The 26,406-nt window shown below is 38.3% G+C and overlaps 1 protein-coding gene across 2 annotated transcripts in view; it reads right to left on the bottom strand.

Annotated features, from left to right (window-relative positions):
* The window catches only part of UNC5C (unc-5 netrin receptor C), a 369,403-nt gene that overhangs the window by 154,533 nt on the left and 188,464 nt on the right, over window positions 1-26,406 (bottom strand). For both annotated transcript variants that reach the window (XM_059172547.1, XM_059172551.1), the window contains exon 2: window positions 474-695. In XM_059172547.1, the coding sequence (XP_059028530.1) occupies window positions 474-695 (222 nt within the window). The remainder of the gene's footprint in view (window positions 1-473; window positions 696-26,406) is intronic.

The following is a 26,406-nucleotide window of genomic DNA, read 5'->3' as shown; positions in this document are numbered from 1 at the left end:
GGACACAGGATACTTTGAATCTGCAATGTTTACAAATTGTTTAAAAATACAAGGGGAAATTATGCACATGAATTGACATTTGATAGTTGTAAATAAAAATGACAAACTTATCCTTAATTGAACATGTTCCCCAATCTCAGGATTTTAGACCTGACAACAGAATTGACACATGAGTGAAATTCATCTTTGACTAAGGCACTTGCCAATAATCAATCCCGTCTATTCATTTTTCTCATTTATCTTTTTCAGGATGAACTATGTCCATCAGGAATCAAGTCAAGATTTATTGATCACATTTTACTTTGCAATGTGTGGAATGAGACCACCAAATTCTACCCAAACCGAACCAAAACTTTTGCCAAAGGATAATCGCTCTACTTTTATTCTCACAGTGGAAAAAACAGTATGACATCATGCCAAAGTGGTGAGTTAGTGAATACTCAACAGTAGTCCAAATGCAGCAGAAAACTCACCAGAGGTTTCGTCTACTCTCTCATCTACTATGTGGTCCTTCTGATGAACCCATTCACTATTGCACTTGAAGTAGATCTGGGTGGCGGGACTGGCTTTACAATACAGGTTCACAGGCTTATTCTTCACAATATAAGCTTCTTCAGGCTCAATAAGAAAATGTGGTAGAGGTTCAGGTGGATCAGATGGAAAGGTTTCTGGGAGTTCATGAAAAAAGTCGTCATCTGGTGAAACAAGAAGAAAGTGGAAAACAGTCAAATCATAGTAGCCACTTGCCATTTATTTGATATTCACTTAAAAATAATGACTCATAAATGATCTAATTAAGGATGTGTGTGCCTGCTATGCACCTGCTGTGCATTAGGTCTCTTGCTGGTTGTACAAGTAATTTTTTGGTTATTATTCTCATTTTTATGCATGGTGAAACTCAACATGAGGGAAGGTTAATATCTTGCCCAAGCATGCATGTAGTAAATAGCACAACTAGAACCAGAACCCAGGTTTGTCTCACTCAAAAACTGTGATCTTCCCCTTATAGTACTACACCTCCCACTACACAGTGTTCCTGTTGAGAGCTGACAAAAGCAAAAATGGTTTCATTAGAAAAATTTGTTTGAAAAATACAAGGCTTATAGGTAAACCATAAGTTCTTTGCACGAAGCTGAGAAGGAACACTGGGAACATAAAATTAATGATCATGAAGTTCAGATTCAAACCTATCTTTATTTTCAAAAGATACCACTGCATGACATTGTCATTCACTTATTCATTCATTCAACCAATAGTATTTATTGAGCTCAGGATTATTCTCAGCAATAGAAAGAGAGATAATAATACCGAGTCAGTCAACAGGATATTGATAGTAGAGCCTAGAGCCTAGCAATGCTGTTTGGTTTTATTTAGAAACCGTATCTCAAATATCAGATGTATGATATGACTAGTCAAACCCATCCCCATTAGGATATTACTGAGTATTAGCAAGAACAACAATAGTCAATAGTCTCATTTTCTATAGTACTGAAAATTATAAAATATGTTGCTCCCAGAGGGAGGGTCAAGATGGCGGAGAAGTAGCAGGCTGAGACTACTTCAGCTAGCCGGAGATCGGCTAGATAGCTTATCTAAAGATTGCAAACACCTGAAGATCGAAGAGAAGAAGAACAGCAATTCTGGAAACAGAAAAACAATCACTTTCTGAAAGGTAGGACCGGCGGAGAAGTGAATCCAAAGCGACGGGAAGATAGACCCCGGGGGGAGGGGCCGGCTCCCGGCAAGCGGCGGAGCAACCGCGCACAAAATCAGGACTTTTAAAAGTCTGTTCCGCTGAGGGACATCGCTCCAGAGGCTAAACCGGAGCGAAGCCCACGCGGGGTCAGCGTGGCCTCAGGTCCCGCAGGGTCACAGAAGGATCGGGGGTGTCTGAGTGTCGCAGAGCTTGCGGGTATTGGAACAGGAAAGCCTGCTACAGAGACTGAGCCGACAGTAAGCTCGCAGCTCGGTGTTACCTTGAACTAGTCGCAGGCTCGGTGACCTCGGAGTGCGGCCGGAGGTCAGGCAGACGGGAGTAACTGGGCGCTGTTCTCTGAGGGCACACTGAGGAGTGCGGCCCTGGGCTCTCGGCTCCTCCGGGCCGGAGACCAGGAGGCCGCCATTTGTATTCCCGACCTCCGGAACTCTACGGAAAGCGCTCAGGGAACAAAAGCTCCTGAAAGCAAACCCGAGCGGATTACTCACCCCGGCCCCGGGTAAGGGCGGTGTAATTCCGCCTGGGGCAAAGACACTTGAGAATCACTACAACAGGCCCCTCCCTCAGAAGATCAACAAGAAATCCAGCCAAGACCAAGTTCACCTACCAAGGAGTGCGGTTTCAATACCAAGGAGAGCAGCAGAATTCCAGAGGAGGAGAAAGCCAAGCACCGGAACTCGTTGCTTTTTCCCTGTGATTTTTTTTTAGTCTTGCAGTTAATTTAATTTTTTTCTTTTTCATTTTTTGTTTTTTTTTCTCGCCTTCGGGTAAAATTTCTTTTTTTTAACTGTTACCTTTTTCTTTTTTAACGATTTTTTACTAGTTTATCTAATATATATATTTTTTCTTTTTTACATTTTTCTTAGGTGTTTTCTTTTTTTTAATTCTTTTCTTTTCTTTTTTCTTTTTTTTTTGTTTCTTCCTTTTTGAACCTCTTTTTATCCCCTTTCTCCCCCCTCACGATTTTGGATCTCTTCTAATTTGGTTAAAGCATATTTTCCTGGGGTTGTTGCCACCCTTTTAGTATTTTACTTGCCCCTTCATATACTCTTATCTGGACAAAATGACAAGACGAAAAAATTCAACACAAAAAAAAGAACAAGAGGCAGTACCGAAGGCTAGGGACCTAATCAATACAGACATTGGTAATATGTCAGATCTAGAATTCAGAATGACAATTCTCAAGGTTCTAGCCGGGCTTGAAAAAGGCATGGAAGATATTAGAGAAACCCTCTCGAGAGATATAAAAGCCCTTTCTGGAGAAATAAAAGAACTAAAATCTAAACAAGTTGAAATCAAAAAAGCTATTAATGAGGTGCAATCAAAAATGGAGGCTCTCACTGCTAGGATAAATGAGACAGAAGAAAGAATTAGTGATATAGAAGACCAAATGACAGAGAATAAAGAAGCTGAGCAAAAGAGGGACAAACAGCTACTGGACCACGAGGGGAGAATTCGAGAGATAAGTGACACCATAAGACGAAACAACATTAGAATAATTGGGATTCCAGAAGAAGAAGAAAGAGAGAGGGAGGGGAGCAGAAGGTATACTGGAGAGAATTATGGGGGAGAATTTCCCCAATATGGCAAAGGGAACGAGCATCAAAATTCAGGAGCTTCAGAGAACGCCCCTCAAAATCAATAAGAATAGGCCCACACCCCGTCACCTAATAGTAAAATTTACAAGTCTCAGTGACAAAGAGAAAATCCTGAAAGCAGCCCGGGAAAAGAAGTCTGTAACATACAATGGTAAAAATATTAGATTGGCAGCTGACTTATCCACAGAGACCTGGCAGGCCAGAAAGAGCTGGCATGATATTTTCAGAGCACTAAACGAGAAAAACATGCAGCCAAGAATACTATATCCAGCTAGGCTATCATTGAAAATAGAAGGAGAGATTAAAAGCTTCCAGGACAAACAAAAACTGAAAGAATTTGCAAATACCAAACCAGCTCTACAGGAAATATTGAAAGGGGTCCTCTAAGCAAAGAGAGAGCCTACAAGTGGTAGATCAGAAAGGAACAGAGACCATACACAGTAACAGTCACCTTACAGGCAATACAATGGCACTAAATTCATATATCTCAATAGTTACCCTGAATGTTAATGGGCTAAATGCCCCTGTCAAAAGACACAGGGTATCAGAATGGATAAAAAAACAAAACCCATCTATATGTTGCCTCCAAGAAACTAATTTTAAGCCCGAAGACACCTCCAGATTTAAAGTGAGGGGGTGGAAAAGAATTTACCATGCTAATGGACATCAGAAGAAAGCAGGAGTGGCAATCCTTATATCAGATCAATTAGATTTTAAGCCAAAGACTATAATAAGAGATGAGGAAGGACACTATATCATACTCAAATGGTCTGTCCAACAAGAAGATTTAACAATTTTAAATATCTATGCCCCCAATGTGGGAGCAGCCAACTATATAAACCAATTAATAACAAAATCAAAGAAACACATCAACAATAATACAATAATAGTAGGGGACTTTAACACTCCCCTCACTGAAATGGACAGATCATCCAAGAAAAAGATCAGCAAGGAAATAAAGGCCTTAAACGACACACTGGACCAGATGGACATCACAGATATATTCAGAACATTTCATTCCAAAGCAACAGAATACACATTCTTCTCTAGTGCACATGGAACATTCTCCAGAATAGATCACATCCTCGGTCCTAAATCAGGACTCAACCCGTATCAAAAGATTGGGATCATTCCCTGCATATTTTCAGACCACAATGCTCTAAAGCTAGAACTCAACCACAAAAGAAGTTTGGAAAGAATCCAAATACATGGAGACTAAACAGCATCCTTCTAAAGAATGAATGGGTCAACCGGGAAATTAAAGAAGAATTGAAAAAAATCATGGAAACAAATGATAATGAAAATACAACGGTTCAAAATCTGTGGGACACAACAAAGGCAGTCCTGAGAGGAAAATATATAGCGGTACAAGCCTTTCTCAAGAAACAAGAAAGGTCTCAGGTACACAACCTAACCCTATACCTAAAGGAGCTGGAGAAGGAACAAGAAAGAAACCCTAAGCCCAGCAGGAGAAGAGAAATCATAAAGATCAGAGCAGAAATCAATGAAATAGAAACCAAAAAAACAATAGAACAAATCAATGAAACTAGGAGCTGGTTCTTTGAAAGAATGAATAAAATTGATAAATCCCTGGCCCGACTTATCAAAAAGAAAAGAGAAAGGACCCAAATAAATAAAATCATGAATGAAAGAGCAGAGATCACAACTAACACCAAAGAAATACAAACTATTATAAGAACATACTATGAGCAACTCTACACCAATAAATTTGACAATCTGGAAGAAATGGATGCATTCCTAGAAACATATAAACTACCACAACTGAACAGGAAGAAATAGAAAGCCTGAACAGACCCATAACCAGTAAGGAGATTGAAACAGTCATTAAAAATCTCCAAACAAACAAAAGCCCAGGGACAGACGGCTTCCCGGGGAAATTCTACCAAACATTTAAAGAAGAACTAATTCCTATTCTCCTGAAACTGTTCCAAAAAATAGAAATGGAAGGAAAATTTCCAAACTCATTTTATGAGGCCAGCATCACCTTGATTCCAAAACCAGATAAGGATCCCACCAAAAAAGAGAGCTATAGACTGATATCCTTGATGAACACAGATGCGAAAATACTCAACAAAATACTAGCCAATAGGATTCAACAGTACATTAAAAAGATTATTCACCACGACCAAGTGGGATTTATTCCAGGGCTGCAAGGTTGGTGCAACATCCGCAAATCAGTCAATGTGATACAACACATCAATAAAAGAAAGAACAAGAACCATATGATACTCTCAATAGATGCTGAAAAAGCATTTGACAAAGTACAACATCCCTTCCTGATCAAAACTCTTCAAAGTGTAGGGATAGAGGGCACATACCTCAATATCATCAAAGCCATCTATGAAAAACCCACCGCAAATATCATTCTCAATGGAGAAAAACTGAAAGCTTTTCCGCTAAGGTCAGGAACACGGCAGGGATGTCCATTATCACCACTGCTATTCAACATCGTACTAGAGGTCCTAGCCTCAGCAATCAGACAACAAAAGGAAATTAAAGGCATCCAAATCGGCAAAGAAGAAGGCAAATTATCACTCTTCGCAGATGATATGATACTCTATGTGGAAAACCCAAAAGACTCCACTCCAAAACTGCTAGAACTTATACAGGAATTCAGTAAAGTGTCAGGATATAAAATCAATGCACAGAAATCAGTTGCATTTCTCTACACCAACAGCAAGACAGAAGAAAGAGATATTAAGGAGTCAATCCCATTTACAATTGCATCCCAAATCATAAGATACCTAGGAATAAACCTAACCAAAGAGACACAGAATCTATACTCAGAAAACTATAAAGTACTCATGAAAGAAATTGAGGAAGACACAAAGAAATGGAAAAATGTTCCATGCTCCTGGATTGGAAGAATAAATATTGTGAAAATGTCTATGCTACCTAAAGCAATCTACACATTTAATGCAATTCCTATCAAAGTACCATCCATCTTTTTCAAAGAAATGGAACAAATAATGCTAAAATTTATATGGAACCAGAAAAGACCTCGAATAGCCAAAGGGATATTGAAAAAGAAAGCCAACGTTGGTGGCATCACAATTCCGGACTTCAAGCTCTATTACAAAGCTGTCATCATCAAGACAGCATAGTACTGGCACAAAAACAGACACATAGATCAATGGAACAGAATAGAGAGCCCAGAAATAGACCCTCAAATCTATGGTCAACTAATCTTCGACAAAGCAGGAAAGAATGTCCAATGGAAAAAAGACAGCCTTTTCAATAAATGGTGCTGGGAAAATTGGACAGCCACATGCAGAAAAATGAAATTGGACCATTTCCTTACACCACACACAAAAATAGACTCAAAATGGATGAAGGACCTCAATGTACGAAAGGAATCCATCAAAATCCTTGAGGAGAACACGGGCAGCAACCTCTTCGACCTCTGCCGCAGCAACATCTTCCTAGGAACAACGCAAAAGGCAAGGGAAGCAAGGGAAAAAATGAACTACTGGGATTTCATCAAGATCAAAAGCTTTTGCACAGCAAAGGAAACAGTTAACAAAATCAAAAGACAACTGACAGAATGGGAGAAGATATTTGCAAACGACATATCAGATAAAGGACTAGTGTCCAGAATCTATAAAGAACTGAGCAAACTCAACACGCAAAGAACAAATAATCCAATCAAGAAATGGGCAGAGGACATGAACAGACATTTCTGCAAAGAAGACATCCAGATGGCGAACAGACACATGAAAAAGTGCTCCATATCACTCGGCATCAGGGAAATACAAATCAAAACCACAATGAGATATCACCTCACACCAGTCAGAATGGCTAAAATCAACAAGTCAGGAAATGACAGATGCTGGCGAGGATGTGGAGAAAGGGGAACCCTCCTACACTGTTGGTGGGAATGCAAGCTGGTGCAGCCACTCTGGAAAACAGCATGGAGGTTCCTCAAAATGTTGAAAATAGAACTGCCCTATGACCCAGCAATTGCACTACTGGGTATTTACCCTAAAGATACAAACGTAGTGATCCAAAGGGGCACGTGCACCCGAATGTTTATAGCAGCAATGTCCACAATAGCCAAACTATGGAAAGAACCTAGATGTCCATCAACAGATGAATGGATCAAGAAGATGTGGTATATATACACAATGGAATACTATGCAGCCATCACAAGAAATGAAATCTTGCCATTTGCGACAACATGGATGGAACTAGAGCGTATCATGCTTAGCGAAATAAGTCAAGCAGAGAAAGACAACTATCATATGATCTCCCTGATATGAGGAAGTGGTGATGCAACATGGGGGCTTAAGTGGGTAGGAGAAGAATCAATTAAACAAGATGGGATTGGGAGGGAGACAAACCATAAGTGACTCTTAATCTCACAAAACAAACTGAGGATTGCTGGGGGGAGGGGGTTTGGGAGAATGGGGTGGGATTATGGACATTGGGGAGGGTATGTGCTTTGGTGAGTGCTGTGAAGTGTGTAAACCTGGTGATTCACAGACCTGTACCCCTGGGGATAAAAATATATGTTTATAAAAAATAAAAAATTAATAAAAAAAAATATGTTGCTCCCACTTTGTTGACTCAACATCACTGAATAAACAAAACTCCCAAACCACTTGAGATACTTATACACTTGGAGGTATGTTTTTCATAACTTGAGTTCTATATGATCCCAAATGAAAATAGAAAATTTAAAAATGCCCTAAAAAACCCTATTATCATATTTCACAAAAGTCAAGGTAAAAAGTCTTTCCAATACAGTGAAACTAAGTTAGACCTGATAATTTTCTTCCTGTGACAGATTGTGGGGAGCAAAACTATTGTTCATTCTGTTCATTGATAAAGCACCCCAGGCTAATATTTAAGGTTAAAGGTGTGAGGCTCAAATTAAAAGTTTTAAAATTCTTTAAAAGTATACACGTTTGGTAGTAAATACATGACATGGTATAAGTAAAATCTGGTTGCTCATACGTTACCTTAAAACTCATTTTATTACTCATTCAGTTGTTGCTCTGTTTGGGGAGATGGCCGTTTGTCAAATGGCCGTTTGTCTGCTAAGAAACCTGGTCTGGCACTTTTTCCATCTAGCTCATGGGACAGCTGTCAAACAGCAACTGTGTTTGATCTCTGCCAATATGTTCTGCAGTAAAAATTGGCTTCACTTGCATCACAGACACAACTAGCTTTCAAAGCTCCTCCCAAATGATAAATTTCTGACACTGGGATGTAAATGATGCTTCCTGGAGCTCGCTTTCTTTCTCACTTTACTTCCTTAATCTGCGTTCTTCTGGCAGGGCATCATCTCTAGTTTTTCCATTGTGGAACATCAAGGACCCAAACTGTCAGCTAACTAAAGAATAACCTTGTTTCTATCAATTTCGGCTTCTTTGCTCATTGTGCAGGAACATTCAAAACTGCTTGAATAAACATAGTTCAGAAAGGCAAAGGAATAGGGGACTGGGGTATTGACAGATCCATCAACATAAAGCTGAGATCTTGAAGGTCTTATTCACAATCCCTCCTTACATGCTTATTGTTGTATGTGATGATAGACAGTTCTGATAATCAATAGAGTACCACAAAATATCAAACTGACATTTTGTAAAATGTTTGCTGTTGTTTTTAATTTTTATTACTCAGGAAGGAAGGCAGAGTGTTGATTTTTTTTTTTTTTTTTTTTTTTTTTTACTATTGGTGTATATTTAAACATACCAAAATGTGTATGTATTTTAATATATTTATTCAGGTTTCCAAAATATAAAAAGTTTTCCTTTCAGTCACTGTTTTAGAAAGTGAGATTTGTTCCTTTAGAAGGAAAGATGATTGCAAAATATCAGATGACTGTTTACTACCTTACATTATTCAATCATGTAGCAAAGTACTTATGCATTCACATCCTACAGAAAGATATGCACTAAAAATTGATTACCCTTTCCTGCCCAAAGCATGTATTTCTTCCTTCTGATTATTTTATTGTAAACTACTGTGAAGACTAATGGAAGCTGGGAAAGCACACATATGTTTTCAACTCAAAAGGGGCTCTGTTAAGTGCTGGAAAAGATAGTAATGATTTAATGACATATTTTAAAAATGTATGGACAAACTAATTTTGTATTCTTTAATTTTGAGTTTTAAGACAAGAGAGTCATGACCAGTAAAGAGAAATAATTCTACATTTTGGTCTGAAGCTTCTGAAGTGTTGATATTTCAAGGTGTTCGTTAAGTAACACTTAGTATGCAACTTATTAAGGAATGATTCCGTCATTTGAAATATTTTCATTTTGCAGTACATACAGTTTTTTTTTTTTTACATATCATTCTAGTTTCTGCATAAACCCCATCTCTTAAGTAGCATCTAGGGAGATGCCTTAACCAATGACATGAAATTAATTTGTTACAATTTCTTATAACACACATACACTGTTTAAATCTATGGCTAGATAAATTCATGTCAGGCAATATGGCACATTACTTCTAGTGCTCAATTCAGGGGATGGGAATAGTACTTCTAAAGATAATTTTCAAGACCTTTAGTCAGTAAGATACAAAGAAGTGGGTAGATTTGACAAAATGGGAATGGACTGATTATCAGTGGGCTCATGTGCTGCTGGGAAATTCTTTCCTTCTTCATTTGCAAGAAGGTGGCCTGGACACCACGTGCAACCACGTCAGCTGGCTCAGACAACAACTCCCCCACCATCGGGTCACGTATGTTAAGACAATACTTTCTTTGCTCTAGACAGAAACGATAAGTATCAGCATTAATTTAAGAAATTGTCTTTTAATGAAATGTCATCTTAAATTTTTTTTCTAGAGTATGTTTTGAAAATCAAACAAGCAAGCCAATTCTCTTCAGCCAAAATTATTAAGGAAAAGTTCTGAGTATTTAAACATCTAGCATGGTTATATCTATACGTACTTAACAAGAAAAACGTGACTATCTCCAAATACCATGTGCATTTAACAAGGAAGAAGTTACCATCTCCAAATACCATGTGTACTTAATAAGGAAACAAGGACCATCACAAATACCATGTGTATTTAACAAGGAAAAAGTGATCATCTCCAAATACCATGTGTATTTAAGGAAAAAATTGATTGTCTGCAAATGAGCATCTACAAATACCTCTTCACGAACACTTAGCTCCTCTGAACTGTGTGTATACTTGCCTTGCACACATATGGAGGAATCTACTTTTCAGTTTTGGCAACCAGTTTTATGCAACTATTACCAATTTTCAAAAGCCAGAACTATATAACAAATACCTAATGCTAGAATGAAAGCTCTTTTGGAGGCAGAAATTATTGTCATATTCATTTTTATTTTCCATTAAGTCTAGCATTCTGCCAGGCACATTATAGGTAGTCAGTAAGAATCTTATAAAAGCACGGATATTCTACAAATGGCAACTGTGATCATTCCGAAAGGGTTCATGAGGTATTTTAGAGTTCATAGTGCCTCAAATTAATTTACATACCAAAGGTTGTAACAATAGTTAAGATCTCCAAACTGGACTGGCTACAGACTCTGTGTGACCTAGTGCAGAGTGAAGATTTGGGGATCCTCGTTCTATTAGGAATTCTGAAAGAGTGACAGATGAGCATTAAACCGAGAGTCCTATGTGACAGCACAGGTCCCATACCCATGAAGTCAGTCCTGTCTACCTACAAGTGTCAGTTAACTGAGCATTCTACTTCAAGGAAAAATCTGAGAATTAAAATGATATCTTTATTAGTAGATTTTTGTTTTGGAACTTCTTTGCTATTTCCCAGCTTCTCATGGTGATTAGGTGTTTTCTAGAAGAATCATGGCTTTCCAGAGAGAGAAACTCAGCCTCCAAATAAGTCTCTAAGTAAGTGTGTTTGCAAAGGTGTGCAAGGGAAAGTGTGCGATTTTATTTGTTCATGGCTTTCCCTTTGGATGTACTTCAGTGCTCATGCACGTGTCTGACCAAAAACAAGTAAACTCCCTGCAACACGAAAGCTAAATCTTTTGGGGGCACTAGCAGACTCCTTAATACAAGGATATACTACAGTCTAAGATTTTAAAGTTCAATACATGGAGATAACAAGGTTTGAGATTCTACCTTGAGTTGGTAGACTCAAATTCATTTTAAATTCATTTCACTACCCAAATAAACCAGCTTTCTGATTCTATTAAGGTCATGCCAGAAAACTTGAAGCTATAAAAGAAAAATTTGTTATTTCAGCAGGGAGATCAGTGAATGCATCCTATTAATACTTTATTTCTTAATATAAATATCTAAAGAGGCCTGAAGTGTTCAGGGAGATAATTTGTGAACAGCAACTTCAGACAATGAACTTATTTCTGGCAAAGTGCCACAGTTATTCCAAATTATTATATATTGTATAAAGACACACCCCAGATGCTCATACGGATGGCATTATGCTAATAGGGCCAACCACTCGATTAATAAACTTGCTAAACAAGTTTTCTGCATGTAGTTCATTCAAATTAACAAAGTAAAATTTCCAAAGTTGGCTTTATTCTGTACATTGAAATCACAATTAGCTTAAAACTATTACTGCTTTTCAATTTTGTTGTAATATTATTATTCATCTTATTCTCCTGTAACATTTGACTTAATTTTCCACTTTCTACCATTAGTCAATATTGATATAACCATCTTCATCTTGATATCAGGTAAATCTCAATATTTCCTTTTCTGTTGTCTCATATAGACTTTGTTTTTTCATTTATATACAAGAAGGGAAAGCTTTGCATCATGTATTATTCTTATAGACTTTCATTCCACCTAAATCTTGACAGAAAAATATTATGCTATGAACATCAATCTAGGAAGCTTACATTGCTGGTTTTATTGCTATGTATCAAGGCTTAATTTTCATCAACTTAATACATAAGTTTCTATATTTCTGAATCATAAGGCTTAAACTATTATTGCTTATATCATAAAATATAGGACTATTATCTCTTTGTCTGAGACCTGAAGCGTATTCTTCTGAAATGGAATTTACTTCCAAATGATTCAAGAGCAATTTAAAATGAATGACTGCAAAGCTAATTTTATCTGCATTTGGCTGCCCATCCATCAGAGAGATAATTCATGATATATTACAACAAAGGCAGCTGAAATTAACTATTTGAATGAGACTCTAGCTTATTTTTAATATTTTGATTAAAATATCCTTTGGAAGACAAAGACTATGGTCTATATTTCAAGCAACATATTAATGGATTCATCATTTAAATTTAAGTAGCTGAATATATAATGCCTTAACAGTATTACACGACTTGGAAGTACTGCATGGTTACAACTCCAAAAGAAAAAAACTTTTTTTCTTCTTCTTTTCAATAAATACTTTTGAAATCATGCTTAGACATGATTAACAGTGACATAGAGTCAACATGCTATTGGGGATGCACTTACTTGTGAAAGACAGGCACCTTCTTCTGCCCCAGTTAAGACTTTATGATCTCTGAATTTTATTACTATAAAGTCCTCCTAAATGTTTTCCTGCCTGTAGTCTTTACCTCTACCACATAGTCTATACTGTGCTTTTAGAAAAATGTTTTCAAAAATATATTTACTCTCTTTCTCGATTAACTTAATAAACACAATGTAAACCAAGAAGCTAAGTTTATTTTTGCTCATCGGATTAGCTAAAATATATTGTATGATTGATGAGGAGTTGAGGAAATGCAACTTTGCATATACTGGGTATAGTGTAAGTTGGTATCACAGTAGAGAAAAATTGACAGTAAAATTAAAAATTAAATCTCTGCATATCTCCAAATACATCATCCCATTTCTTGGAACACATCTTACAGACATAATGGCATTTATAGGTGTATGTGTGTGTACATAAATATAATATTATATATATTTATATATGTGTGTATATGTATAGGAGGTATATATCTCATGTGTATATGTGTGTATACATATGTGTATATATGTGTATATATAAAGTATATGTGTATATAAGTACATGTGTATATGTATGTATATACAGTACACATACATATATATGTATGTGTATATATATATATATATACATACACACACCAAGATGTTTACTACAGCACTGTTTATTTAAAAATACATAAAATATATCAAAAAAGGTAGATGGAATTAACTGTTTGAATGAGAACAACTAACAGTCAACTGAGGAATGGTTAGGTAATTATTTATGATATGTCCTTCTAAGAGAATACTGTTTTGTCAAGAAAACCAAGGAGCAGAATCGTTTGTATTAAATCAGAAGGGCATCCATTAGGCAACTAAGCAAATGAAGCAGATTTTTGACTAATTTGCATAGAATAATGCCACTTTTGAGAAAGAGTAGGAAAGTATGGTAGGAAGGAAGGAAGGAAGGAAGGAAGGAAGAAAAAAAAGAGAGAAGGAGGGAGGGAGGAACAGAAAGGAAAGGAAAGAAAGGAAGGAAGGAAGGAAAAAGAAAAAGGGTGGGAGGGAGAAAGAACGAGCATGCCACACCTAGATGAGTGCTTGAACAACCAGGGACTGTAGCCCTACCAGGATAACAAATCAAACAGGCCATTACACTCCCCACAACATCATCACCCTGTTTCATTACTCTTACTCATTCTTCAGATATCAGACATCCCTTCTTCTGAAGGCCCCCTCACCTCCAAATCCTGGACCTCAGCCCCTGGTCTCATCTCCCATTGCTCTCTACTCTTCTTGTTTATTATTTCTTCCCCACTAGAAGGCAAGTTCACAGCTTTAGGAACAGTGCTTGTCTTCATTCATTCCTGCATAACAGATACCTAGTCCAGTGCATGGAAAGGACGGCAGGGTTTTCTTTCTTTCTGTTTTTTTTTTCTTTTCTTGAATTGTTGAACACTTGAATTGTTGTTCCTAAAGAAGTTCCTATATGATAAGACGTACGTAGGAATTACTCTAGCAACAGAAATAATGAGAAGAAATCCTTATGCAAAATACAACAGGAATATATGTATATCTAAAAGGTAGTCCTTCAGCATTTATAAGGACAGATCCTGTCCCCACATGAAAAAAAAATTTATCTATCTTCTATGCAAATATTAATGTCATGTATCATGAAATGTAATAGCCTTGGACTAAATATATTCCCTCAATAAATAATCGAAGTTGAATCTAAAACATTTTGTGTGTGGAAAATAATATGATACATCTAATGACCGTATCTCCTCAACCTCTTGGCCTCATTTAAGGCTTGACTTCATTGTACCACTCCCTCCTTTTTGAAACTTTCTCCTCCCTTGGGAACTGTGCATTAGCACTCAATTGCTTCCCATACTATCTTTTTTTTTTTTTTTTTAGATTTTTATTTATTTATTTGACAGACAGAGATCACAAGTAGGCAGAGAGGCAGGCAGAGAGAGAGAGAGAGAGAGGAGGAAGCAGGCTTCCTGCTGAGCAGAGAGCCTGATGTGGGACTCGATCCCAGGACCCTGAGATCATGACCTGAGCCAAAGGCAGCAGCTTAACCCACTGAACCACCCAGGCGCCCCCCATACTATCTTTTTGACCTTTCTCTTTGTTTTCTGCTGTTTGAGTACAGTCATATTCTTACCAAGTTTCTCTCCTTTAGTCTCTCCCTTGAGCATCTCATCCATAACACTGGCTCAATTACCAGATTGTGCCACATGCACAGTCTTCCGTTCCACCTCCTTTCTTCTTAAAATTGTTTGATGCCTTTGCATCGACCAGCAACAAAATCAGATTCTCTACCAAGGCCAGTGAGGACCCACTTGATCTGATTGCTGCTGGCCTCTATGTTTCATTTCCTACCCTCATGTCCTCATGGCCTTTCACCATTCTCAAGACAGACAGACTGGTGTTTGTATCTTTGAACACACCCAAAGCAGGCCTACCCTAGGGCATTTGTACAAACTCTTCATTCCTGTAGAAAAGATCTCTCTCCTTGCCATTTAGGTTTCAGCTAATGTCTCCTACACAAAGAGATTCTTGATCACCCAGTCTCAATCTCTTGATGTGTTTCTTCAAGAACACATCATTCTACTTGATTTCTTCATATCACCTACCCCTCTCAGATCCGTTTGTTTACTAAGTTAGTTGTCTCTTTTCTTTTCCCCTCCCACAAAACTCAAAACAGTATGGGATTAGACGACTTTATTTTGTTCAACAGTCTAATCTCAGCATCAACATCAGATGAACATCTTCCCTCTAAAAGTAGCTTCTCTTTTTCACTCAGCTCCTTATTTCTGATTGTAATATCATTCTCACAGTCAGAAGTTTGGAGTCCTGTCTCTCCATCAGGTCCAACTGATCTATGTGTACAGTGAAGATCAGCTCCATATTGTGTCTCTCACCATTAATTTCTATTCTCTTTTCTGTGCTCAAAATGAAGCTCGGACCACTTGCCAATGGATTATTACAGGAGTCATGCTACCGACTGGCTTTGTTGCAGACTTGCTCCTGATTTTCCTCTCTCAATCCCAGCCATCCCACGTCTAAGTGGAAGATAGAATCATAACACCTTCTGCTGGAAACTTTGTGTTCAATAGAACATGGCCAGAAATTTACTTAATTTTCAGCTTATTTACCACTGTTCCACCAAAACCAAAATTGGTGGTACCATATTCCATACTAAGGTAGCTTTTTCAATGTTTTCTCAGACGCTTGTTAGCTGTGCACGTGATACTTTATTTCTTATGGACTCTTCACTGCCTATTTCAAAGTCACTGAGAAATCTAGTCCTAATCTTCGCAGAGATTAACTGCTCCTTACTGTTCGATTGTGAAATCCTCTGATGCAATTCGAGAGGCCCAGTCATTTTTGTATTCCTTACTATAGTCCAGCTCCACCATATACTTAGTAGGTTCTAAAACTTTTATTCAATCAAAGTGAACCCATCTAAAATTGATTACTTGCTCCAAGAGCTATGAAAAATATTTATTACTTCCCCATAGTAATGTATTATGATAATTCAAATTACCTGAATATAATCTTTCTATCCATATCCTTATCAAAAAATCTGTACTTTTTTTTTAACTTTGATGGAAATTTTCAAGTATGTGAAAAATGATAAAACAATGAACCTGAACACCCATAACTGAGCTTCTGGGAATTTCAGCATTCACATGTAAAGGGAACTGAACATATCAGAGTGCTAGGAGGAGATAGCAAAGGAGACAAATGTCACCAAATTAAGAATAAAAATTAAATTCAAAATATTGGAAGCAATGAAAATAAAATCTATGGTAATATATGTACAATGTTTAGCCATAAAATTAAGACCCCAAAACAATAATGATCAATGATAAGAACATACAGTTTATATTTTTACAATGTGACCGTTAAAAACCTGTCATCTCAGATTTCACATGCAAATTAGAAACTCTTTTCAGTGACTTTGGAGTGAAGAAATCATCCCCTAAATTTAGTGAAATAATTAAAAATACACCTAAAATATACACTACTCTATGGATCCATAACGAAGTTCATGAATAAAGGAAACTTCAAGGTTACAAAATCTTGATCTTTCAAGAATTGTCTTCAACTTTTTCCTCTTTCTCACTTCCAACATAAAAACAATCAACAGTGCTACTAATGTTATAGCCGTCCTGTTTCTTAAACCTGCCTCTTTTTCTGTTTCTGATTCCACTGCCATCATCATTTCTCACCATTTTCAAAGCCTCGGGAGAAGTATCCCTTGCCTCCTGATTAAAGGCAAGTTCTAAGTCACTTCTCTGTTGAAAATCCTAAACCCCTTTTCCCATAAGATAAATGCAAGCTCATAAACACGGTGCCCATGCCCCTCCATGATCTCATGTATGTGTACCTTCGCACCTTCCTTTCTCACCACTCCATTCCCTGTCCTCTACGTCCAACAACACAGTCCATCTTCTGTCTTCTGGACACAACCTGCAGTTTCTACACCTTCTGCTTCTGTGCCCCTCCTCTCCTATCTCACTGTTCCTCCTCATCCTCTAAACTCTGCCTCAGGCCATCATTTCTTCCAGGCCCTTTTCTTTCCTTTCCTACCTCTGCCAGCCTAGAACCTACCTCTCCCCTTGTCCTAGTGATTGCTTTGTTAGAGGCTTAAAAATACTTCTAGCACTGCCTTTTGTAATAACTTTGTAGTGAACTAACTGGCTCTTATTATAATCTTTGGAACTGATTATATACTTTTTGAATAAATGGGTGCAGGGCTTTCTGTATCCGGGGGAGACCACAGACTTTGGGTCTGAATTGGGTAATTGCTATGAAAATCGACTCTGGGACCCCACAGACTTGGATTTGCATCTCAGCACCACTTTTTACTGTGCGTGACTTTTGACATTTCACCGAATCTCAGTTTCCATGACTATAAAATGGCTAAGCAGGGTGCCTGGGTGGCTCAGTCAGTTAAGCATCTGCCTTTGGCCCAGGTCATGATCCCAGTGTCCTGGGATCAGGCCACAGGCCATCTTCCTCTCCTTCTGCTGCTTCCCCTACCGGTGCTGTCTCTCACTCTCAAATAAAGAAATAAAATCTTTTGAAAAAATAAAATAAAATGGGGAGACAAAGCAAGGTAGTGATAGCATTTGGGGTATGTGAAGTAAAGCAATAGGAATGATTCAGCGTAAAGCTGACCACAGATAAGATCTTCACATATGGTAACTATTTTATTGTTTTCTTGTTGTATTGCTGTAACCCTCTCTCATTTTCTAAAACACCCTTGAGCACTAGGAAGTCTTTAATCTGTCTTCCCAAAGTATCCTTTCTGACCAGTGCCTAGTAAACTCCTATTCTTCTTTCCATGCTCATCTTAAATTTCATCCCCTCCAGGAATTCATTCTAGACTCTTTGAGCATGGATTTGTTGTCTTCTCTCTGTGTTAACACCACACCATATGCATTGCTATGTCATCACATTTAACACAGTAATAGGTCACACTGAACTTTTCTGTGCCCCACTACACAGAGAGCTTATTTCAATGCAATTATGTGTAATTCATTTATGAGTCTGTAACATGCAGCCATATTTGGTATGTAGCAGGACCAAAGGACAATATTTGTTGAGTAAACTGGTGAAAAGATACATAAATTCCTCAAACTGTAAGTTTCTAGATTTTTTTCAAATCTAGAGACGTGAATACTTCTTATTTTCCTACTTTATAAAAAAACAAAACTTTCGATTTCGTATTAGTGTCCTCTTATGAGTCCTCATTCTTTCTTGGGGGTACAGAAAATAGTTTTGTCCCACTACAGAATTCTCCTTTTAAATTTTGGACATAATTTATAAATAAAACGTCAGGGTTTGTTTTCTCATTAGTAATCTCCCTACACAACAACACCACTCACCTTATCACTTCTCAAAATAGGTTTACTGTCAGGGACTGGTTTGGAGGAGCCGGGAGCAGGTGGTGAGAGGGTCTCTGCTGGTGAGTCAGAAGCCCGGTGCTGGCCCTCCTCATGCTCCCAACAATCTATTGTTTTTGTAAGTGGGCTTCGGTAGGTAGGTAGGCTGATAAGTAGGTCTATATGGTGTGAACCAAAACCCAAGGTGTGAGTATACCATACACAGAAAGAGCAGAGCTTCTAGAACTTGAGAGCACTCTAGAAGTCCTCTAGTCAGGAAGTCTTTGCTTCCATCATGACCGTGCTCAAGACTTCAGGAGGGAGGCCAGGGGTCCAAAGGTGGGGAAAAAGGGCTCAGAGAATTGTTTTATCTCTTTGTGCCCTGTCTTGCTGGCGGGGTGCTTGTACGGGAACACAGGATGTGGAAAACATGGGTGAGTGTTGCTTGTGGCTGCAGAGAACTAATGTGATGTATAGTTATATATCTACATAGAACTTTGATTCAATTTTCTCATCTTATAGAAAAGGAAACTGAGTCCCAGACAGTCTGAATGACTTGTCTGAGATTGTGTGACTATTAAGTGACAGGAGTAGATGTGTCAGGCCAATCTCAAGATTTCCTGGCTCTGGTATATATTTTCTGATTACATAAGTTCTGTAGCACCATTTCAATACCCTCTTCTAATTCACTTGATAATTTATTTTATCTTCTTATTTTTGAGCTACCCATAAACTATTGCCTTTTTAATGCTGTTAGGGTTTTTAAAAAATTATATATTTTAAATTGTATTTATTCCAGTTGCTAAATTCTATAATAAAGAAACAAATAACAAAAATGGAAATTCAACCCTCAAACTCCCTTCCATTCCCCATCCTACCAACTTTTGACACTAGTATGTTTTGTTCTGGACCTTTCTCTCTGCAGTTATTTATGTATGTGCCAATGTGTGTGGATACAGATATAGCAATAAAATGTAAAGTGTAGAGATAAACCATGAGATACTGTGGACTCTGAGAAACAAACTGAAAGTTTTGGAGGAGAGGGGGTGGGGGGATGCATGAGCCTTGTGGTGGGTATTGTGGAGGGCACATATGGCATGGAGCACTGGGTGTGGGGCATAAACAATGAATTTTGGAACACTGAAAAGAAATAAAATAAAATAAAATGGAAAAAATAAAAGGAAATATATATGCATATGTTTTGTATTGATTACTGCTTTTCACAGTAAATTCTCTGCCTCACTTGATCCACCACTTGCCAAAGTCAGCGTTATCATATGCCTACTATGTTCTAAACACTGTCCTACAATGTTTAGGATAAGCTAATATCCAATGTTAAAACTGAAAACATCAACAACTAAAAACCACTGTACATTTATAGTTTTGGTAATGTTTACAGGACACCAAATTTCTGCACAGGTTTTAAAACAGAAAAAAAAAACCCAATATCATTGTTATCTTTAGCTCTAGTAATTGAATTCTGGATCCATGTGTCTTATTTAAAATTATAGCTTCCAAGTGGCATGTGATATAAATTCACATTTCACGACTTTGCCAAGAAAAGATTAATTCACTGATTGTGGGAGGGTATTGATTATGAGCCAATACCCCCAATTTTTATCCCTTTTGATGGAACAAATGACATTCTTCCAAAATTTACTGTTTTGGAAGATAATATACCCAGGATCCTGAAGAAGATAGAAAGGGTATGAATCACCTCCAGCAAGGTACAGGGTTGGTTAATGTTTTACATTTTCATCTCCCCTGCCACTGGAAATCACAACACTTGACACTGGGTCATAAAATTATTAAACCTTAAAGTAGTAGCACTTCCTTCTCCATGTGAGACCTCACTTCTCCTTGACACTTTACTCCTAAAATCCCTCTAGGCTCCTGGCCTTTTCTCTCTGCCTTTAACCCCCGTAACTAATTAAATCTGGACAAGTCTTTGGTGAAAATAGTTTTCCTTCAAAGTTATTCATTCAAAGTTCCCCTTAAGGCATTCTTTGTCACTTTAGCCTAGCCTGCCATCTTTACATGAAGTTGAAAGAGGTAAGCTATTTTTATAAAATAAAAACTCTTTCAAGACCTAAGTCTACCTTGATGTTTCAAATAAATACTAGATGCTAAAATATGACAAAAGCTTCAACATTGTTAGAAGTTTACAAATAAACAGAAAGTTCCAAAGACTCTGGTCAGTTAAACCAAAAAAAAAAAAAAAAAAAAAAAAGGACTATTATATTTGGAAGTACTTTTCTTGGGGTCTATAACTAGATTCTTTGACAACAATGGAAAAGGATTAACTAACCAGTGCAGTTGAACTTATTCCCAATAAATTTGTCCATATTGGACCTCAGAATTAAGGGCACATTAATACATGCCAGAAGAAACCAAAAGTGAAGATCAAAGGAAATAAGGAAATAAGACTGGAAACACAGCACTCCTAAGGTATTTTCTCTACTAAGATCAAATTAAAACTTGCCATGGTGCCAACTACTTTAAATCTACTTCTACATTTTACAAATAAACAGATATTATTACTTTTATTTTGTTTAAAAATGTAAAGATCAGACACATACCATTTGTTGTTGATCCAGGGTACTCAGCTTTAGGGCAAAAGACTGAATGAGATTTAATGATGGGCTCCATCATCACTTGCATAAAGCTAGCGACTGTGTTTAAGAAGATGTGAAGGAAGTTTTCTTTATGATACCATTTTTAAAAAATGAATTAATGATGTCCTATTGCCATCTCATTTCTTAGTTATCTTATGGATGTGAATTTCATAGTAAGCTCCTTATGTTCATAGATGAAAACTCGGGTTTTGAAAGTTTGAGTGTGTTTCCCAAGACTGTCCATCCGACGAATGGAAGAGCTGGGAAAGGAATCCAGGTACTCCTAGTTTGTTAAGACTGAGTGATGCTGCCTCCCATAACGTGAAAACTTCGATTTGTCAAATCACTGTCCATGATTCTCTTACAGTATTATTGTTAGGGACAACATCAAAACAACTATAAAAATAACAAATACAAAGCACTTACAAAGGCCAGGCATCCACTAAGTACTTTAGATTTATTCCCTCTTGTAGGTCTCACAACACCATGGGTGATATTGTTATCTCTGTTACTGTAAAGATGAAAAAGCAGGGATACAAAGAAGCCAACTAGCTTGCTCAAAGTCCACCCAGCTCCTAAGTAGCAGTAATTTCCTTTGATGAACGTTCAACATACAGACTTGGAGATGAACAGACAACATACTGATGAAGAATCATCTCTGTGGAGCTTCTCAAGGAGGCACCAACTTCTGTTTATTAGTTACAGGTCAAAATGGGAAATATACAAATGGTAACTTTTTAATATCGTTTTATACATGGTGCATCTGCTAGTCTTTTAGAGATCACAATGATGTGTTCTTACTGCTCTTTTATTTGGTTTATTTTTAAATTTATTCAGCCAACATAGTCATAATAACTGCTTTAAATCACCTAGAAAAGCTAATGTCTAAGTTAAAGGAAACAGACTTAGCAAATCATTGTCCACAATATGGAGTAGAATAATACAACACAATAGGCACAGAGTATGTGTAAGCAATTTGAAAGTTGTTAACTGTCACACAAAATGAGGTATGAGCACTGTTAAAATTATTGTCAAGTAAGTAATAACAAGTCAAGACAATCTGTAGAAAGATGTAAGGAAATTACTCGAAGATATATAGTGCAACTCCTCTGCAAAATAAAACAACTCCTAGTAGTTACTCTTGAGCCAGAAATATCTTAAGTTGCACTTTCTCCACCTCTAAAGGCTTCCTCAGAATATCTATAATATAAATATTGATTATGAATGAATGGAAACTGAGGCAAAGGAGGGTTATTTGAGGAAAGGTAGGGTACAGCTGAGGGGCACTAGGATACAGCTGTGGCCTCTTCCGTTACAGGAGGTGGATTTCTTTGAACGGTATCCATTTCCTTTTCTCCGGGGCCTCTGTTTTATCTAACCTCTAAAAAAGAAATAAGAGTTGACAATCTTTACAAATACAAGGGAGGCAAACGATTTGTGGAAAGGAAGAATAACAAGGTTTTCTCATGTTAAGGAGGTGTTTTATCAGAAATGCACTCATGCCTGGAAAATCTAGGTCTCTGAGCACATGTGGTTATTTTCAGAAAGGCATAGCCTCTCTGTCTTCCACTTCAATAAACTCAGGGAGTGAAAAACCATTCTGTGAAAGCAGCTAGCTCATTGACATTAGCAGCATATCATTTTCCCAAAGTTTGAGAGAGCAATGGATTGATTTCAGGGTTCACAGTGGGGCAGGGCAAGACAGCACGGCTCACATAGCTTTTGGAAACAATATCAATTCATAGAGCTATTTCAAGGTTTCATGAAGATGTGATAAACTACTTGATTGGGTTACATGTTTCCTCCTGCAGGGACTATTTTACCTACTCCTCTTAGATAAGTCAGGCTTATTTGTTGTTTTCATGCTCTGTCTTTCTTTAAATCTACTTAAATAAGCAGGTTGATTTCAAGGCAGACCCCTAACTCCCTCTTCCTCTGAACGGGTTCAACTCGAGTTCTTGTGAAATCATTATCCCTGTCATACCTTCCAGGCTGACTGCTACAAAAAGTGAATCAAAAAGTAAATAAAACTAAACTAACATAAATATGGGCATCAAAGATATGCTGTTTTATGCAAACGTGGATGCAGAATCATGCGGTATTTGTGAAAATGTCTCCAAGGCACTGTGGGCTGTGCAGAGCCAATGCCTATGATTCTCTAGAACCCACACACGTCCCTCAGGCCCAAGTGCCACTTCACTCTCACCAAAACCAGAACCACATCCAAATCAAAGCAAATAAAATCCTTCAAATAACCAGGAGAACAGAAGAATGAGGAAGCTATCTGAACTTGGCTGTTTTTGTTGAGATCACTGCCAGTACTTCAGGGAAAACTTCCACGCGTGTGATCTTTCAGGAAAATCAAGCTGCCTTTTTCATTAATTGGGAAATCAAGTTGAATCCCACTGAAACAAAGACTCAAAAAAATATTTCACTTTACCCATTCACTGCTTCCAGTTCTTCAGTATTCTCAGTCCCATGCTATGGGTCGATAAAAAAAAAAAGTCCTTACTATTGATTCCCTAGTCACCTGGTATGTGACAGGAACAACTGCGTAAGTGAGAGATAATGAACAAAACATATTGCACTCAGTGCCAGGAGACCCAGGTTGCCCACACAATATTGTCTCTAAGCCTTAGTTTCATCACCTGTTAAATGGAAGATGATGTCACAGAAACACACTTCTCTTTGCCCATCGCCCACTTCTTCTTGTTTTGTGACAGAAAGTTTTCCTACACTCTCAGGCCAAGTGGTTCCATTGCGCATTCACTTCCCCTCCACCCCCTCAGAGATTCTATTCCTGGGACCACAATTACTGGCCCCCCGCCCTCGTGAGCACGTGTCCCAAGGTAGTGCCATCAAAACGGAATCTGGGGTTTTGCTGTACAGAAAGGAAAGGTCTACGGAAAGGGCCGTCTGCTAGTATAGCGCTGCTAGGCGGCTAGTGGCCATCATAATGAGGGATGGAAAAAGCAAGCGTGAACGAAGACCACACAGAGAAAGGCAGAGCTGAGAGATGTAGAGAGAAAGCCCTGAGGTCGTCTTTTGGGTCAGTGGATCTGGATTGAAGTCAGATGGATCTGACTCTGGGATGTCTGTTATGTGAACCACTAAATTCAGTTTTTTTCTTTTGACCTTAAGCATGTTTCACTTGGTCTTCTTTCACTTGTCTACTGAAGATTCTTAACAATTAGCATGTGAAGACCGAACTGACATACCAATTTGAATAACACTTGTAAGAAGTTCTTATGTGTTTAAACACAAAAGCTAAAATTCTTGGCTTTACAAAATATGCTTTCACTTTTATTCGATTAAAGGAAAAAGCTTAAAAAAAAAAAAAAGTTTCCTAGGCCGTGGGCACTCCGCCACAGTTCGGCAACACTATGAGAAAATAAAACTAGTTCTGTGGTAGTTCAGAGGCAAGCAGGTACACAAACGTGTTGAATGATACTAGGCTATTATAAAAAAAGCAAAAACTCAGGGCTATAAAAAAAAATGCAGAGCTACCCCGTCACACAATGCTAGGGGGCGCCAGTCACACCACGGTTTCCGTAATATCCTCCCCTGGAGTAATGCACAGCAGCCCTAGCTCAACCACACCTCTGTCAGCTGGTACCCTGGGCCAGCCAAGCACTTGCACCAACAGATAATCACAATCTTCGTGAGAGTCTTTGGCTGTTGCATTTTTGAATGACTGATTATTGGCCTCTCTTCTTGAGTTTTTGAGAAGAGTTTGTGATAGACAGCTGGTACCCCAGGTTTACCATTACACAAACCAGATGCAAATCCCATCGGCCCTCCTTGGCTGTGCTATCATTCTTTAGCCATCAGCTGGCAGAGGCCCCACTAAATCAAGCATCTGTAAACATTAAATGCTGCATCTCAGGATGACAAAGGTCTCTGGGCAGGGGGAGATTCAGTGAACATCAGATTAATTATTTGGCAAAACAAATGGAGCTTTCATGACTCGAACGTGGTTTACAACAACATACTTTCACACTGTTGCCTCAGCGACAACACTTCATTTTAAGTGGCAAAATCAAACTAGAAGTAAATTAGTATCCAAATTAATCCAACAGCTGCATGTTTTGATAGTGATTAATATGCACTGAATAGAAGAGGTTTTGCTTTTCTCTCGTTCTCGGTTACAAGAGAGAGAGAAAATAGTTCTTTGATATAATGCCCCTTCAGAAGCAGTGCCAAAGTAGTTCATTGTTAAGTTACAAGGACACCACCACCACCACCACCAAGCACAACAAATCTGGAAGACCTTCAGGGAGACGCTGACCGCCTCTCCCCTCCTCTTTGATCCTCCCCTCCCCTTTTTTTTCCTCTCCTTTCCTCTTCTCTTCCCCTTACCTCCCCTTCCCTTCCATTCCCTCCTTTTCTTTTCTTGGCTCAGACTCAGAGCAGGATGCCTCTCCTTCACAGGCCAAGATGGCCTCAGGCCCTGCGCTTGGGTGGACTGCTTTACTTGTACTTAGATACTGAACCTCACTCTGCTGGAAGAAGCAACTGTCATCAGGCATTTGAATCGTGCTGGCCAAACTCTTTCAATAAAGAGCCACGATGCCAAATCCATATACATCCACAACCGTATTTATCAACATATTAAGCTCTGCCGCTAACTTGACTGCATGTTCAAAATTACCCAACTCCACCGTACCCCACCACGAACCCCCGGTGGGTTGCCCTAACCCAGGATTTGAAACTTCCTGAAGTACCATGTGGCCTCTGTGTCGCAAAACACCAAATGTCTGGAGGCTGACATGTTGAGTTCTCAGCTGAGTGGGCAAAGTGCCACCATGCTTGCCTGGCTGGCTCTCACTAGCTTGCTGATGTTGGGAGGCGTGGACACTTGAAAGAGTTATACTGCATTACTGATACAGAGGCATGCTTTAAGTCTCGGTATGATTCAGTATGTAGCGCAATGAGGCAGTTTCAAGTATGTCTATCAAGTATTTCATTTTTTAATTTTCCTGGATGATTGACTTTTTTCATCTAGAGACACCATGATTGTATTTGCAGCATTGGTTTAGCTGCTGAAAGGCTTGGAACCAAACCTTGGGAGCCTCTAAGGGCTATGTTATTGCACATGCTCGTTCTACAGAGAAAGCAGTAGAGCCCAGAGACCTCGAAGGGCGGGCTGCAGGTTTCAAACACGGGTTCTGCCTC

The sequence above is a fragment of the Mustela lutreola genome, chromosome 1 (genome assembly GCF_030435805.1).
Source record: "Mustela lutreola isolate mMusLut2 chromosome 1, mMusLut2.pri, whole genome shotgun sequence".
In the NCBI taxonomy this organism is placed as follows: domain Eukaryota; kingdom Metazoa; phylum Chordata; class Mammalia; order Carnivora; family Mustelidae; genus Mustela; species Mustela lutreola.
Note: the sequence above shows the minus strand (reverse complement) of the source record. Positions and strands in the feature narration are given on the sequence as shown.